This window comes from Diplotaxodon limnothrissa, linkage group LG13 (assembly GCF_057381915.1).
Source record: "Diplotaxodon limnothrissa isolate DT_005_m linkage group LG13, D_limnothrissa_male_GT1.1, whole genome shotgun sequence".
Lineage (NCBI taxonomy): Eukaryota > Metazoa > Chordata > Actinopteri > Cichliformes > Cichlidae > Diplotaxodon > Diplotaxodon limnothrissa.
Genome location: NC_140608.1, coordinates 25520304 through 25538522, shown reverse-complemented (window position 1 = coordinate 25538522; position 18219 = coordinate 25520304). Strand labels below are relative to the sequence as shown.

At 39.7% G+C, this 18219-nt stretch overlaps 1 protein-coding gene across 1 annotated transcript in view; it reads left to right on the top strand.

The window, feature by feature from the left end:
• b3gat2 (beta-1,3-glucuronyltransferase 2 (glucuronosyltransferase S)) overlaps positions 1–18219 on the top strand; it is a 56464-nt gene that overhangs the window by 27347 nt on the left and 10898 nt on the right. Inside the window, exons 2-3 of the mRNA XM_085369581.1 lie at positions 1857–2001; positions 16595–16743. Coding sequence (XP_085225707.1) covers positions 1857–2001; positions 16595–16743 — 294 coding nt within the window. The remainder of the gene's footprint in view (positions 1–1856; positions 2002–16594; positions 16744–18219) is intronic.

Sequence of the window (18219 nt, the reverse complement as noted above, 5' to 3'; positions counted from 1 at the left end):
AGGGTCAGCATCACGACGTGCTCGGTAGCGCCGCTGCTTCTCCGCAGCAGACATTGGTGCCATTCCCTGAAAAATGTATACTATTCAAAATCTTCTAAAAGTATATATATACAGGTTAATAATAATTACCAATACACACTTGTATAAATAACCCTAAACACTAAACTTCTATCATCTTACGTCCCCCCTGTTACCATGTGTCCCCCCTGTTACAGTGCATAGCAATAACAGGGGTGACGGTATCAGGGGGGAGATTTTATGCTAAACTTAGCCATTACTACTAGTATGATGAACAACAAGCTAGTACATGGTGACCACTAAGAACCATTTTTAACATGTTTATTAGCCATATTATAAAAATTACAAAAAAAAAATTGTTTCCACTATTAATAAGCGTAACAGGTTGGACGTGTTATGCTTTGCCACATTACAAAATCTTGCTAAAACATTGAAAAAAGGGTTGATTAAAGAGTGGTACTTACTCGTCTTCTTCTTGAAAGTTTTCCCTCCAAAATATGTTACATCCGGGAGTGTCATGTGACTAAAAGAATAATCAGGTGATGTGTTCTATGGAATTCTTATCAGAGTAACAGGGGTGACAGTTGATTCAGGGACACAACATTTTTTAAAGATTTTAAGTATTAAACATGCATTAATAATAAAAAAGAACATTTGATGAGGAACATTAGAAATAAGACAATCCAGAAATGATGAAAAATCTAGATTTCTTTTTTTTTTTTAAGTTATATTTGTAACTGAAGTCGAGCAAGCATGACTGGGGACATAGTACTTTAGTGACTTGTGCTAAAATAAAAGTAATTTACTTTTAATGTATTTATCCTGTGTATATATCAATGTGTTCTATGGTAGAGGGGGGTTAAACATACAAGAAAATGGTTTAGAAATAAGCATTAGACAAGTTTTACACTAAATATACCATATTATGTCATTAGGACTCAAATGGCACCGAATAGTAAGAATGCCTCTGCTATATATACACTTGGCTTCCCGTGGCTTTAAAAGCTAGAACTCTGTGTGATGTCTGGCTGCAGTAATGCAGTGCTGCTTACTGATTTGGTTTTGTTCTGTTGCTTTCTCATGAGCGACTGGCTGGAGGCTGTTTGGGTGAGCGATGAGGAGCGCTGTCTCAATGAACGGCTTCAGGGTGGCCAGGGGTGGAAAATGGAATGTCACGCAGACACATATGCATCCATACACAAAGACAAGATACAGATGTTTCATACTTGAACACAAAAACTCAGTGGTCCTTGCACAGTCCAACCTCTCCCCCACCACACACACACACACACACACACATCGCCAGTCTTTTATCTCTCTCTCCTCGTCTCATTTCTTGTTGCACTGCTTCGGGCTGTGTGCAAATTCATTCACTGTGAAAATGGAAGGCAGCTCCGCGCTGCACACTTTCATTTAGTCTCATTCAGTTAGCCACAGACTCTCTGCATGCTGCTCTCACCTACATTTCAGTTGAAATTAAAGATGTCTAATCGCTTATGCAAATTTCAGAGTCAACACCACACGCCCAGTCTCCAACTTTCTGGGGCCTTTGACGTCTCCTCAGGGTGGATGTCGCCTGTAGGCTCCGACACTGTGTCTGATTTCCTATTGCAGAACAAGTATTGTGATTAGCAAGCAAAGCGATTGTGCAGATAAAAAAATGTGGTCTTCTATGGGGTCAGAGTCGTTACAACTACATTAAATGGACTTTTAACATTGGAGCATTGCTCCTGCTGTTTTTAAATAACTCTCAAATAGTTACATTTCACACATTCTGTGATAATGGTCGCATGCAGGAAGTCATCACTAAATCCCATTCCCTTCTCTTTTTTTTGCAGATGCGTAGTACTCGAGGTGTATCCATTTGGCCTGTGGGATTTGTGGGTGGCAGAGCATATGAGCGCCCCCTGGTGTCTGGGGGTAAAGTTGTGGGCTGGTACACTGGCTGGAGGCCAGACCGACCTTTTGCCACCGACATGGCAGGTAAGAGGCAATCTGTACATCAGCTAAAGCGCAAGGATTACTTGGTCGGACATAAATATAACGAGCTTCTACCATCCATGTCCCCACATCCAGAGAGATATATGGATCCGGATTAGTGTTTTATATTTTTTTAAAGAAAAGTAGCTAAAGGTTTAGATCCATTTAATGAATTTGGCATGAATAAGTTGGTTTAAGGTCAAATGGTCCAAAGGGAGGACGCAGACAGCTCAAGTTCCAAAATCTAAAAGATGAATTGTTAAACTGAATGTGTCCTATGTGGACAGTCAGCTGACATGGCAAAGAGTTCAAGTATACATTTCACAATAAAAATCTAACACATTTTATTATATTAACCAAATGTCTGTGGCTCCCTTATTACTAGCAAAATGTCTGGCCATTAAAGCAAGATGCTGTACTTAACTATAGAAAGAAATCAAGGATATCTTTTGAGCTACACAGATATGCAGACAGGTTCATATGTCTTCTCTGTCAGTGACTTCTTTATGGGGGGGGGGGTTTAAAAGAAAAACTATAAGTTATATAATTAAAAAAAATGTTATTCTTATGTTCAAACTTTAAAGTTGTTGGGATCAGTTTTTTCCCAGATATTTGTTGTTTAGATTTGCGTTTCTTATGGGCATTTTCTAGTTTTTGTGTTGCCAAGAACAGTATCAGCATTCTTGTTTATTAAACTCTTAGTAAAACCAGTGTTCCTGTGGCTGTGCGGTGTATGGGACACATGGAAGTTCCTTGTCACGCAATAGAAAACATTCATACTGAGCATAATTATTCCAAAATTTATACAAAGCATCTAAACATTCATAGTGACATTTTGTGAGGTGGCTTAACATTTATAACATTGCTCCTTTGGTATATTACATTAAGTTCATGTGACTTAGCCTAAGCACCGTAGTGCCCCCTCAAGATAACAGGTATAACCCACTTCTCTTGTGCTGACTTCACTTAATTTTCTTAAGGCAATAATGTGGCATACATATTACATATATGTGGTTTATTCAGTAAGGTTGCTTGTAGCCAGCCAGTATGTTTGTCATTAATTTATCCAGATTTATACAATTTTATTACTGACTCACTATTACTCGAACCACAGATTTATTTGCTGCCAGCGAGTAGAACTTGTACGACTTTTTCCAAATGACCTGTCGCAACTAATCGGTGTATATGTCAGGCAATGAGTAACAAGAAATTGCAGTGTAGAAAAGCTAAATCATGTTTGCAGCCAGTCTGACTCAGCATTACCTTTACAGTGTGACCAATGGAGCTATGAGAAGTAGATTGTGCAAGTGTCTCATTCTGTCTGTATCTTAGTCATAGTTTTAAAAGAGATCTGCACCAGGCGTGATCATCAAGCGCTTTAAAATCAAATCAGCTGGTTAAATGTATCATTACAGTTGATAGATACTGTATCAGTCACTGTGAGGCTTTAGAATTCAGGTCACGTGTCATCCATCTGTTGGTTTAACTCTTACCACTCGTTGCCAAATTGTGGATTACACAGCAGAGTTATTTGAATAGGAAATTGGCCATTACATGTGGGGCTATGAAACTGTAAAACAGGTTTGCAGAAATGCCACTGCACTCACTCTGAATCTGTGGGTGTGCTGAGTCAGATAATAGAGGTGACTATGCAACTTTGGTTGCTTTTTTAACTTCTTTCTGGAAGCTTCAAAAGGTTTTATTGACGAGTTCATTGATTACAAAACAGTTAAAGCCAGTTGGAGTGTTTCGGCCTGCTGGCTTTCATCAAAGCAGGAAACCAAACAGAAAACATTACTCCGTGTTCCTTGTGTCCTGAATTTACCTGCTTAGATCAGACAGCTTTTCTGTTGAGCTTCTGTTTTTTCATGGATTAATTTGCCATAAAATGAGATCCGATCCTTCCAATTTAATGTTCTGATTGTAAGACCTCCACATAGGACCTGCTGTGCTACTTTGACTGATTGTTTGTTCCGGAGAAATCACCACATGGGATTGTAGAGCGCTGTAAAACAGTGCTGAACAGCAACAGACTGGGAGGAATTTGAATTTAAAGCCAGAGGGGTGAAAAAAAAAGTCGGAGGCGCCAGGAAACTGGGCAGCTGATGTTTTTTAAATAAAGCAGATTCTAGAAACACTCCTCAGATGACAGCTGCTGGTTACCTACCTGTGCCGGCACACCTATCAGTCAAAGCAGCAGCTGCTGCCATCTACACATTACACCTACAGAATGGAAACCCATGCCCTGAAGCTCCCAGTGCTCAGTTTTTGTGCTGATGTTAATGCCAGAGGAGGTTTGAAACTGCAGTTACTCAGTCAGCAGAGCACTGGTGACTTTTACACACTGTGCACCTCAATAGTTGGCATCCCCACTTTCCCCACTTCATGGCTGAATTTCTCTGGTTCCTGAGCACTTACAGCTGATCATGGAATATCTGGGAAGAAAGCAATTTCACAAGCTCACTTGTTGCAATCATGGCACACAACACTCGAATACAGCGAGCTCTTTACAACAACTCATCCTTTCCAAAATGTTTGTAAAAACAGACTGCGTGAATAGGTGCTCGATTTTATGCACCTGTGGCATAAATAAATGAAAAGAATAAACCTGTGGAATTCAAAGATTAAGACGTGTGGCCCTTTTGGGACCCTTATTTTTGTCTATGTAGTGTATAAATAAATAGATGTCTGAATTCATTCATTGCACAAACCAGTTTAGTGATTGACTATGTTATGCAGGACTACCTTACTATGACTTCTATTATATTTTTCCAAAGAATAAATAGCAGCCTGAGTGCCCAATCTAACTGCTGAGCTCATTTTGGAGGAATTCAACACTTACAAGGACAAAAGGATAAGAGTGTAATAATAATAATAATTATTATTATTAGTAGTAGTAGTAGTAGAGGTAGTAATAGTAGTAGATACAGGACATTTATGCCAGAAAATGTTTTAATGGCAGACTGCACTAATATGTGCTTGAATTTATACACTGTGGCAATGGAACTGAAAACCCTTGAATCCAAAGGTTAAAAGGTGTTGCCCAGTGTGTCCCATGTACAGCCAGCATAAAAGTATCCAAATGTACATCTATTGTACATTTGGATATTTTAACATCTGTGGGGACTGACTTGCTATTGGCCTCAAATGGCCATTGTAGAAAAGATGTTTTTGGCCCTTGCTTTGGTTTTATTGATTTAACACTTAAGGTGTCCGCTTTAAACAAAGACTAAAGCCACTGTGTCTGACCCCAAACTGGTCGTTTTCATTTGATCTTAAGAGAATTATCAGACTTCTTGGCTTGTCTGCAGATTTTTTAGTGTCTTTTAGCTGGTTGAAGTCTACTGACTTAGTTCATTCTCATCATTCTGCTTGACTTGCAGCAGGCAGTTGCTGTCAGAGGTGAAAAAGTCCTATTAATAACTGCAACACCTGCCAGAAATAAACATCAAGTAAACATTTACATACTGAAGCTAGTGGAGCATTTCTCTCATGAGTCTCTCGAAACCAAAACAAAGCTAAAAGGAAGCTGATTTTTGGACCTATACTGTCAGGTGGACACATACATGACCCCATACAGGATGTTTCAATAAGTAACTGTTTGCTAAAGTTTTCCGTTTGAATGTTTTGCCTTGTTTACAATATTTACAGCCGGCTCCACTGCCCCCTAGTTGCAGCTCTAATGGAGGTTTGAACAAACAGTCTTATTTAAGGCGGAGTATGGAAAGCTCAATGTTCAAGTGTCACGTGATCATATTGTAATTGGATAGTTCAAAAAATGGGAAACAAAAAATAGAGAATGGGAATAAGGCATCTAATTGATTTAATGAGAATATTAGCTATACTAGCCTAACAAGCAGCACTGATGTTAGCTGTATTAGTACACTTGGTTCAAAAGTAATGTTCTTCAAAGATAATGTTCACTCTGCAGTAATAATCCACAGCTGCATGGCTGCCGGATACTTTCTGGATTGGCTTTAATTCTCAGACGGAAGCTACTTCCATGTTTTTCTGTTATTAATATATGAAATCAGCGTTAAATCCTAAACTGTAGCCAGATTTTTGGTTTTAGGGATTTCAGATTGTTATAATTGGAGCAGACAGTTACTGGCAATGACAGGTGTCCTGTTTATGTCATCAGGTTTATTGGTTTCATTGATCACTTCATGCTGTTGATGCAACACACATTAACCTTGTTTTGTCAACTTTGTGTTGGCAACAGAAAGAAAGCCTTTAAGTCGTGACCAAACTTTAGCACAGAGTGAACCGATGTTACTCCACAACTTTGACGGCATGAATGAAAAAGCGTGTGCGAGGTGTGTGAGTTCTGAAGAGAGCACTTCATTCCAAATTGGTCCTTATATTTATAATCCACTTAATGGAGAGCAAAGCAGACATCCCCATCAATCTGTTTACATCTTCATATCTCCTGTGTAAAAATCCAATCAGACTAGTGATCAGCCTCCGAGCTCCATTTGACCCGAGAGCAAATAATTCATCACACTGACCAAATAATACCACCCTGCCAGTCCCCAGTCATTATCCCACTTCACCCGCACATACACTGTATTTAGACCCTCTGCGCAAGATGCTGTTTGTTAAATGTTTAGAGAAAGTGACACAATAGCAGGCTATAGCGATTGCAGGCTTGTATCGTTCCAAACCCCAATGAGGACACACTCAGCACACGTGCGCAGGTCGGCCCCTGGGATTGGTTTTAATTAAATCACGATAACAGGAGCGGGCCAAGATCTCATCCCTCCATTCTCCCTCAAACCATCACCTAATCACACACAGCACATACACTGACACACACACACTGTAATTATCAGCCCTACTTTTACACCGCACTATATAATTACGCTGTCAATTTGCAATGCTAAGATTTACTGCCGAGCCCTGAACACAAAGCATTTTTTTGCTTTAAATTCTGTAAGGACAACAATGGCTGAGCCGGGAGAGCGACCCAAACTTTGTTCACTCTTAAATTATTATTCATGGGATTTACAATAGGGTGTCTGCAGAGTGCTGAGTGAGTGCCAGTGCGTGTCCTAATAGTATTGTGTTATACAGTGCTGTATTGTTAGCAGACCACTAAAGCTTCCCATCTACTGCTCGGTCTCATTTAGCCAGACACAATGGATCCTGGACAATGATGGTGTGGAGTACTATTCACCTCAGCATGTGTGTGTGTGAATATGCACATGTGCCCACAGACACACAGATACAATTACATCATGTGTCTATTGGGGGAAAAACACAGGCAAACACACACCTGCAGGCACTTGAATTGATACAAGTAGACAGGCGTTGATGTTCCATGACACGCACATATTCATGCATGCAATTTTCCTAAAGTGCATCACGGCTGCAGAACAGAGCAAATGCGTTCATACGGGCTCACAGAGCAAATACAGAAACACAAGCACGCACAGACATGGCAACACAAAGACAGTCTCTCTGTTGTTGAAGTGATGCTTACGCTTTGGGGTGCTTCCTGAGATCGGGACATGAAAATGTTTAACCCCCTAATAACCCCAGTGGACCCGAGTAAGAAGCTGAACTCAACAGACAATAAAATTTGTGGCACACGAGGAAAATATAGTGTAACAGACTGAAAGTGCTTGGGGACACATATACATATCAATTTGGACAGGTTCAAATTTAATGTAAAAGTAAAATCCATTTTAATTTGGCCGTATGGCTCTGCTAATGTGGCGCCCGGGAGCAAGTCTGACAAGTAACACAATTTGTGTAATTTTGCCACTGTATACCACCATAGTGCATTTTAAATCCAACAGTCAGGACCGAAGTGCACACTTTCAGATTTAAATAGCCAGCGATAAAGGTGTCAGAACCAGAGAATCAGGCCATCCTAATAAATATAGCACTGCTGATAACTTACGTATGATTGCGTACGCTGTAATTCAGTTCAGCTCAAAAATGGAGAAGGAAATGAACAAATCCTCTGGCTCAGTTTGCTAATCTGTGGGGGGTTCTGTTTTTTTTTTATTGTTTTTTAAAATGTTGTCCTGGAATCCAGATTTACTTGCTCCTAAATTATGCATAAGTATAAACACAAGTAAAGGTAGTCTGAGTTTGTCTATTAAAAGTTCAGGAAAAAACACATGAGTACTTTTTGATAAAAAGAAAGAGAATTTCTATGTGAAAATTATTACCCAGCTTTCAGCTGCCTTTCAGCCAAGCAAACGCACATGAAAATAATCATACTTCAAAGCAAAGATGCAATAATTAGTCACACTTGCTTATGAGTAGGATGTAATGTGCTAAAGTTGTCTTGAGAAGTTTGGACTTACAGTACAGAACACAGTTTCCTGAACTCAACACCTGGCGTTGGATTGCCTTTGTTTCTCACTTCTTTCTGTCTGATTTTGTCTGCTTTTCATTGTCAGGTGCTTGTAATTCCAGTTGCCACTTGTCAGTCACATGGTGTGGTGGAACTTGACACCTTTCTCCTTGGATGTTCTGTTGTTCTTGTCATTATTTAAAACAAATTTAAAAAAACAAACTTATCTCTCTGCTACACACACCACAAACTGTTTACTTGAGATCTGAAGCAGATCTAAGAGGAACACTGTTGTGGTATATGAAAGGGCGACGGAGGTTCCAGAAGAAGGTCATTCGTTTTTAGCTTATGATGTCAGTGTCACAGTACTTTGTTCTTATGTCTGTTTTTACCCTGGATAAACTCTTTTGCACTTCCTGTCAACGTCTTAACTGGAACTAAATCAAAGAGCAATGGGCGGGGCCGAAGAGATGAATAAAGTGAGAAATCAAAACTGAAAACTGGCTATATAGCATAACAGTGTGATCACACAGTTCCCTCAGGCTATCAAAGCCTCACATTACACCATGCTAATATTAATCAATAAAGTCCATAAGGCTGTGCCAGACATTGCTCTCGTTTTCATTTTATGTTCTATTCACATTTCAACTTGCTTTCTATTTCCTCATTTTACTTAGTTATGTGTGTGCTCTCTGCTGTACTGTTACTTACTGGGTCACAATAACCTAGTAACCATAGTAAGCTAACGGCTAAATCCATGCCTGTAGGTGAGAAAAGTTAATTACATACCTAAAGACTCAGACTGGCAGCAAGCTATAAAGCTAAGGATACAAAAAGAAGGTTTAAACCACAGCTAAAATCACAGAAAGATGCTACACAGTTCAGACAGACAGCTCGAAAGTCATAGTAAGACAGCTAAAATGAAGCCGTTTGGGGTTGGTTGGTGTGTACAGATTTTAGTTTTAATTCTAAGAACCTTATCTTTTAAGATAGGCTTAAAAAAGATGCAGTCCCTACTTAATTCCCTGTGTTTGATAAGTATACATATATAACCTCCACATGATGCGCTCCTTTGTCCTCTTAATGTTTCTGCATCATGCTGTTAGCACAAAATCAATGCTTCATTTCTCAAGAAGGATTTTATTGTGAAGCATATTTTGTAAAAGTGCTCTGGAACATTATGACAGTACACATTTCCTCCTATCATGTCTCAGTTGGGTCATCCATGGACAGAACGTCCGCTCATTCAACTGAACACTCATTCTCCCCTCTCACCGTCAAAGACTGCAATCTGCTCCAGATATCAGAAGGATTTTAAATGTGTTTTGCCTCATCATGCAATATTTCTACTAGTGTTATTATAAAGGTCAGCCCAGCTATAACCATAGCATGTACAGCTAAACTTATAGCTAGTGATGAAGAACAGCATATAATATAATACTGTTAGTAAAGGAAACTGTCTAGCTTTGATACTAGATGGTGAGACTGACAACATATCCAAAGGCACCCTGTCATGGTCCTGGGTTTTTGAACCCCTGAATTTAATGTTTTTAGACATTGAATTCTTGCTATTAACAATTTATATCAATAATTATTAATACTTTTTTGTGTGGTCGTGTTGTTTGGACTTGCCTCCTTTATTATTAAATGTTAAAACATTTGAGGTTACTAGGTCACTACTAGCAGAATAATCTGTTGGTTGTTTAGTCAGAGGGATCTGTCCCAGACTCTGTGAAGTAAAATGGGCCTCATTCACTAATATTTGTGTAGAACAGGGTCTTAATTCGAGCAAAAGAGGAATCGACGTGGAGACTCAGAGTTCATGACACATGTGCACTGGCAAATTTTGTTTCTACCACTGTATGTTGGTAAATCTACACAGAGCCACACCCTCATTTCTCTATGTAAGCCAACACATTTGCCTTTGTTTGCATTCAGTTCAACTCGGTTTTATTTATACAGCGCCAAATCACAACGACAGTCACCTGAAGGCGCTTTATATTATAAAGTAGACCCAACAATATTACATGCAGACAACAACCTAACAATTATATGACCCCTATGAGAAAGCACTTCGGTGACAGTGGGAAGGAAAAACTCCCTTTTAACAGGAAGAAACCTCCAACAGAACCAGCCTCGGGGAGGGAAGACAGGACAAAAGACATGCTGTGGAAGAGAGACAGAGATTATTAACAAATATGATCCAATGCAGAGAGGTCTGTTAACACATAGTGAGTGAGAATGCATGGAGTAAGTGGTAAAGTTTGAGAGAGCTAAGGCAATAATAATTTTACTGCTGAAGAAATTCAAGCCATTTCCAAGGTGGAAGTCGGAGAAGGCACACTTTTCAAAAGTGTTTCCTCAGGAGTAACAACAGTAGAGAAAAATGATGCGTGGGCTCCAATAAGCCATGTGGTTACTGTTGTATCCCCCCGCAGCACTGACTCCGGCTCAGGTAAAAAGGAAATGATTCGACATTAAAGTCGAGGCAATAAGAGAATAATGGACCGGAAGAAAAAGGAATCAAATGGAAGACATGGACCACTTTATCTGTCAGCCGAAGCTGTGAGACATGGCAATTATTTGGAAAACATCTCTAAGAGGGATATTACCCAAATATTCAATCACTACAAATTTTATTCAAGAAAAAAAAACATGCATTCTATTTACACAGCGCCAACAATGGTGATCTCAAGGCCTTTCAAAGTGGTCTGCATACCCACGCCCTGCATACCCGAATGGCCAGGTTATCCACAACCGGCTGGTTCAGCTGGATGCAGTGAATGACAGCAACAAGCATAAGACTTGGTAACACAAAGGACAAGCCACTATCATTATCAAAAGGAAAACAATAACAATAACTGGCCACAAAACAAAAGTCTAGGACAGGGTACCAGGTAGCTCTCACAAGCTTTGGGAGTCCGCTTGCCTAATTTCTGATTGGAGTCAGCTGGCTAAGGTAGTATTTAAGGCCTTTTTCTCACAAGTATTGAGACAGGTTGCAGCTTTAGTCGCTAGGCAAAAATTAGGCTTTTGTCTGAACCTCTAACCAGGGTCTAAAAACTGTCTGTCTATTTTAACATACTTATCTTCAGCATGTGGCTTTTATTCCTGCTGTGAAGCACTTTGTAACTCTGTGTTTTGAAAAGTGCTATACAAATAAAGTTTTTATTATTAGTATTCATTATATCTGTAGTCACCTAAAATGTTATGAAATATGTTACCACAAACAAAACCAAGTGTTTAGATTTAAGAACTTAAATATCCCAAAAGACTGAGCAACGAGCCATCTGCTCCTGCCTCCAAACACTTTCCTACTGTGCTGCTATTTAAAATGAATAAGCTGTGGGTCCCTCCTGTCCACAGCACTGAATATGTGGCAGTTGGAATGACAGATTATTTAAACGTTGGTGAAATGGAAATTTTTACACTTTATGCATTGAATGAAATCAGTAGATGGAGCTTTGATGTGCACACGAGTGCAGCGCGTTGCTCCATTAGTGTTTGGCAGTGTTTGTATTGCCAGTATTGCCTCTTCGTGGGACTCAGAAATAGATTGTCATAAGAGTATTAGCCTGATGATACTATTTAATACTTTGGGACTGGCACGGCTGAGAAACCTTGGCCTGACCTGCTGTTTCTCTCTGAAATGTCCCTGTAGTGAGGAAAGAGCTGGTGGAGAAAACTTGAATCCATTGGATCCCCAAAAAATATTTTTTCCTTTTAAATGAAATCATTGCTGTGGTCATGCTCTAATGCTCCTTTTTGAACAAGAAGTCCCAAATACAAAGGTGCAAGTGAAGCTGAATTAGGAATTAATTATTTTTGCAATTTTCTATAAAAAGACAATTTTTAAGAAAAGTTCAAACAAAGAGTGATTGTGTATCAGTTTGACACACAAGGGAAACAATGTGTTATTTTTTGTATGTAGTGTGGTTTGACTATGATGAATAGATGTAATAAATGAATGCACAGGAGACTCACAGACGTACCCTCCTTCACTGTTTCCAGAATAAGTTTGTATGTAACCACAATAAATCAAACAGCAAATGTTTTTTTTTCTTGTTTACTTTTTCTTGTTTATGAGCTTTCTTGCTAGCTCCCCTGTCCGCTGCGTGCTGATGCATTCTTTGTCTTCTGCTCATCAGGTGGCTGAGTATGTAATTTTGTTGTTAAAGGTGCCCTGTGGAGCTTTATTGTAAAGAATGAATGCTTGTTTACTCACCAGGCTGCATTTTGTGTGTCCTTAAAAGGTCGGGTGATCAGCTGACAGAATCAGTGAGACCTTTTCTTCAACATGATTGGGAAACCCAGTTTTTACATTTTAAACTTTTTTGTTTACCCACTTGTGTTCTTCATCATCACAGGATCAAGCAAAACATAACAAATGTTCAAATACAGCTGGGTACCTGAGACAAGTCAACATTAAAAGAAATATCGATCCTAGTGGCACCGAGTGCTACAGTGTGAGTCCAGTTGTACAAAAGTTTTATGAAACTGTTTGACCAGCGAGTGATGTTCAGCACTGCTACTAGAATTCTGCCTTAAGAGCTCCTGAGAAGTCAGAAAGTACAACCCCAACAGGGGAGTTGTACTAATTTAGACTCTTGATCCTTCAGTAAAAACAAATGTAATGTCTTTAAAAGCTTACGCTGAGCAAAACAATGTCTATACATGCAAAAGAAAACAGTTCTAACTTGCTTTATATGCAGGGCCCAAATAATGATGAACTACAGTCAACATTTTTCTCTCTCCAAACACGCTTATATACCCTTTGCTGATGGGCTTTACTTGCAATAGATACACAGTCATATAGGTCAGCTGGAGTGGGTCAGGTATAAAGTGGGACAAAGTTAGCACAGAGTCTGGACAACCTCCTCTTGGGCAAAAATGGCTCAGATAAGCTGTGACATCCAGTGGCTGGCAGCAGGTTTAGGAGACGCCTATCATGTAATAGCTCTAATAGCTTATCTACTCCACCTGAGCGCCATTTATCTCTGTGATTAGCCTGCAGTATTGCACATGGAGCAGTAATGAGCCTGACACCAACATAACCTAATAACTGTGGAGGTGTTGCAGCACTTTCCTGTGTGTGCCTTTGTGTAGCTAATTTGAAAAAGGGAATTTGCCTGTGGCTTTAGAGTGATAAGTCTTCTGAGTGTTAAAGATGAGTTTTGTTTTACTTCAGTCTTTTTTTTAATTAGAAAATGTTACATTTCAGTTTTTCTGCTAAAATCTTCTTTTTCATTTGTGTGTTCCACAGAGGCACCAACTTGATAAAAAGGGGTCGCCATTAAGTGGACCCAGTCGTTAACCCTAACCTCCGATGGTTTCTCAATTAACTAGTGGATGTCCAAAGGTTGAACATCATAAAAAGAAAAGACTGTCAAATTTAAAAAAATAGCTGCTTTCAGTATTTCAATTCAGTTTTATTTATATAGCACCAAATCACAATTACAGTCGCCTCAAGGTGCTTTATATTGTAAGCTAAAGACCCTACAGTAATACAGAGAGAAACCCTTTGGGCAAGCATTTGGCGATAGTGGGAAGGGAAAACGCCTTTTTAACAGGAAGGAACCTCCAGCTGAGCCAGGCTGAGGGAGAGGCAGCTATCTGGGAGATGGATGTGGGTGAGGGAGGCAGGAAAAGGGACTAATGAAAACTAATGATTAAATGCAAAGTTGTGTGTAAACACATAGTTATATATATCCCAGTAAGCACAAGTAAAGCAGCAGTCCGAGAGCAAAGTGCTCTATTGTGGTGATAATGCACTATGAGGTTATTAAGACAAGATGGGGCCTTGATTATTGAAGACCTTGTATGTGAGAAGGATTTTAAACTTGATTCTGGATTTATCAGGGATCCAATAAAAATAAGGCAATATGGGAGAAATATGCTCTCTTTATACTATATACTATATAAGTCCTGTATGGACACATTTATCTAACTGTGTACATCAGTGTGGATGTGCTTTTCACTTGGTCTAAAGTACACTAAACTTACAGAGAGATAATACATACCAAACTCACTTGCATGTCTGCTGTTTCTTTCTCTGTGTGACCCACTCTGACACTAACTTACCTCAGAGGACTGCTGTCTTGTCTGCTGGCCATGTATCACCGCGTCTGGATAACTGCAGCCTAGAATATTCTGTTCAGCTAGAGGTGGCGGATGTGAGGGGAAAATAGAGGCGAGGATGGTGAATTACCAGGGGCAAATTGCCACACTGATTGCAAAGGCGTGCCACCCACTGATGATTTGCATAAATAAATATTCAGTAATTATGTTGAGACCTTGTGCACAGAAGAAGTTTCTGCAAATATCTTCCTGTCACACGTGGAACTAGAAATCTCTGTGTGAGAAATGCTTAAAACATAACCCACACTGGAGCTCTTTCCTGTCCTGACAGGCGTTTAAGGATGGCTATAAATTACTTTAAACTGTACCACAGTGTTTGGATTTTTTTTCATTGTGTTTTCCTTCACTTTCTGAGTCTTTTTACTTCACACTACACCTGTAAAAAGTAAAGCCATAAAATATTTAAAAGGCTTCTGGTTCACCTCAGGCGTCAGCGCGAAGATCTAACATCTGAAACCTGTGAACGTCTGTTTTCTTTTCCAATAAAAAAAATGCTATGTTTTGGTATTTCTCAAAGTCAGATGAATAATTTGCCAAATTCATGTTATTACTCGTGATTTACAGCAAATTGATGACATGCCAAAAAAGAGTGCTGGGAGTAAAATAAAACAGTAAAGTTGTGGGCTGGAAAACAGGCTCAACAAGGATAGGTCTTAACATTGTGGCTGATGTTGGGGATCAGGTGTTTTTTTTCTTCAGTAAGGAAACGTGGCACACAGGAATGTGTACATACAGGTGCACAAAATATGGAGAACATCCTACCTAACTGCCCCACCCCAGTCACAGAGTCACTAAAAGCTTTATGGTGATATTGAATGGAAATTGAAGCAGCCAGAGCCTTTCGTATGTTTTTCTGAGGATAAAACAGACACCTGTTGTTCCCTGACGATCTCCTCCTCTCCTCCTGTCAGCGCCTCTCGGCAGCACCACTTCTCTCCCTCTAGCCGTTTAGTAACAGTTCTCAGATGAGTCCTGAAGCAATAATTAATGCTCAGAGAACTCTTCTCACAATCACACACATTTGGGAAAATAATAAACTTTTTTCTTTGATATAACAAAATAAATAAATAAAACAATGCAGACAAAGCGGCAATATTCTCTATGGAGAGTGAATGTGAGTTTCATATCTATCTATCTGTCTGTCTGTCTCCTGGGATCTGCTGGAGCCACTCACTGCCCCGAGTGGCCCGTTTACCACGAGGACCACCGCTGCCTTCACCCTGCACTCCTTCTTTAGCTCCTCTCTCAGGCTTTGGTATTTCTCAAGCTTCCCTTGTTCCATCTTCCTGGTGTTGCTTGGTACTTGATCTGTTTTACAGTCAGCAAATGTGGTTTTTCAAAATAAAAATCCACAGAGGCCACAGCCATGAATTCCAAGAGCATCAGTTATTAAAAACTCAACGGTACCTAATGTGGCAGTAACGAGAGCTGACACACTAACTGCAGATGACACTTTCTTCTGACAGTGGAAGCTCAAAGCAGGCAAAAATTATGCAAAACAGACTCATCACGTGTCACCTTCAGACCTGTGGCTACAGGGTCAACAACACATCAGATGTGTGAATGACGTGTTCTCCACACACATGCTGCACAAGGTTAACTGCAGCAGCTGCAGGGATTAGCTTTCCTGTTTAGTTTGTCACGTTTGATTTGAGTTCAAAATAAAATTTTGTGGAGTTATGGAAAAGATTATATAAAACTTGTCTCACAATGTGAAATACTTCCGAACCTTCAAATGTATTTCTGGCTGTAGGGCAGCTAATACTTTTTTCCCCCCGCTGCTGTAATTACATGGAGTCACACAGCCGGTTTCTCCCCACAGTTACCAAGTTTTTCTAATCAGATTGATTAAATCTGGTTTCAAGCCACGCATTAATCCCTGCTTCTGCTCCAGCACACTGGCATCCTGAGCATTCTTCCCTCTGACATTCACTTATTTTCCTTCTCATCTACAGTACAATTATCACCAGAGAACGCAGACCCCTGTGGTAAATGAATTTCATATCAGCCATATCACAGTCATTAGATGCACTAATCAACTTGGTCATTTTCTGCTGTGATTACAACAGCCTCGTAATGTCCCTTTTATCCATGCTGGCTAGCGTCTTCATCCCTTCACCTTAGTCTTCTCTTCTTCCTCTGGCTCCTCAGGATTTGCAGTGAATCTTCAGGTGATCCTGGCGAACCCGCGGGCACAGTTCAAACGGCGAGGCTCCCAGCCGGGGATGCAGGAATCCGACTTCCTCAAGCAGATCACCAAGGTCACCGACTTGGAGCCCAAGGCGAACAACTGCACACGGGTCAGTAACCGGGCATGTCTGTGTCTGTTGCAACAAAATGAAAAGAATTTCATTAAGGCGAGGTGATGTGACAGAATTTAACACCTTCTACTGGGACCTGAAACACCCAGTAAAAACATGTTCAAATATGCTGAAGAGGACTTTCCTAGAAATGGAAAATTTCCTTTATACTCAAACTTAAAGCAAAGATGTTCTTTTTAAGACTAACGATTGTCCCATCAGACTTTTGACCAGAACTCAACAACTGTAGACATGTTGAAGTTGGCGACTGCAGTGAGCTTTATAATACACACACAGGTAGACGGTTTCACACAGAAACATTTTTATACATTTTCTTCATTGCTATTTTACATTTTCTTCTCACAGAATGGAGACGTTCCTATGTCAGTCCAGCTGCCTGCTGCAGTACAGTTGCTCACTTTACTCACTCATTTTTACCCTTAAGGTGTATTTCTCTGGTTTTGCATAACGCCAGTGAAAGTGTATTGGGCTCCAAGCACTGCCAAGCCTGAGATGCCTCCTACTCCTGCTAATTTGCTGCTATATTGTATGCGTAGACACTTACATGTAACCTGATCAGACACATTTTAAATGAAATGCAGAAAATGCAGTTCAGATGAAATTTGAATTCCATATTCAGACATTTTTACAAAATTAGTTGTGCAGTGTAGGATGAAGCTTGGCTGATTATACATAGGTGTTATATTTAATCCTGAAACCTGGCCCCTTGTGCAATTTTAAGTTAATGAGCTGATGTCAGGCACTGCCTTGAAAGAACGTGCAAAAATTGAAAATGATTCATCAAATGATTATGTATTAAAGAAACCTCTTTATACAACTTCCTGGTCCCCAAAAAAGTCCATTCAGTTAGATAAGGCAGTTCAACGTAGTTACCTAGTTACACAGCTGTTTTCGACCAGTTCAAATCCTGCCATAACCATTAGCTCACACTCCCATCGTAAGTAAAATGATATCACTAAGAGAGGGAAACTGGATTTATCCACTTAAGGCTGCGAGTTTTGCTTATGTCAGTGAAGACCTCTCTTAGTTCTTTTAGCCAAGACATTAATCCTAATATTGACCCTTGTTTTTTGGCCCGTCACCTTCAAGTTCAAATTGTTCCCTGAAATATGTCTCAAAAACCAGGTGTCTAGTCTTAATCTTTACTAAACTGCTAGAATACTGATAGACCGGACCTGATCTACAACGATCTACATTGGACCTGATCTACAACGATCTACAACGATCTACGTTGGACCTGATCTACAATGTCCAAATGATAACAGTGCTATATATTTGATATAGCTGTGGTGTGTCAGTATCTGTATCTGTTTAATTTTAACATTTATTTAATGCAGATTTCAATTTAACGGGGCCAAATAATCATTGATTAGAAGTGTTTTTAACATCCTGTGAGAGGACATTGTACTTGTTAAAGGCTGGAGAGATGCAGTTCTCACCAATGACACAAGAGGC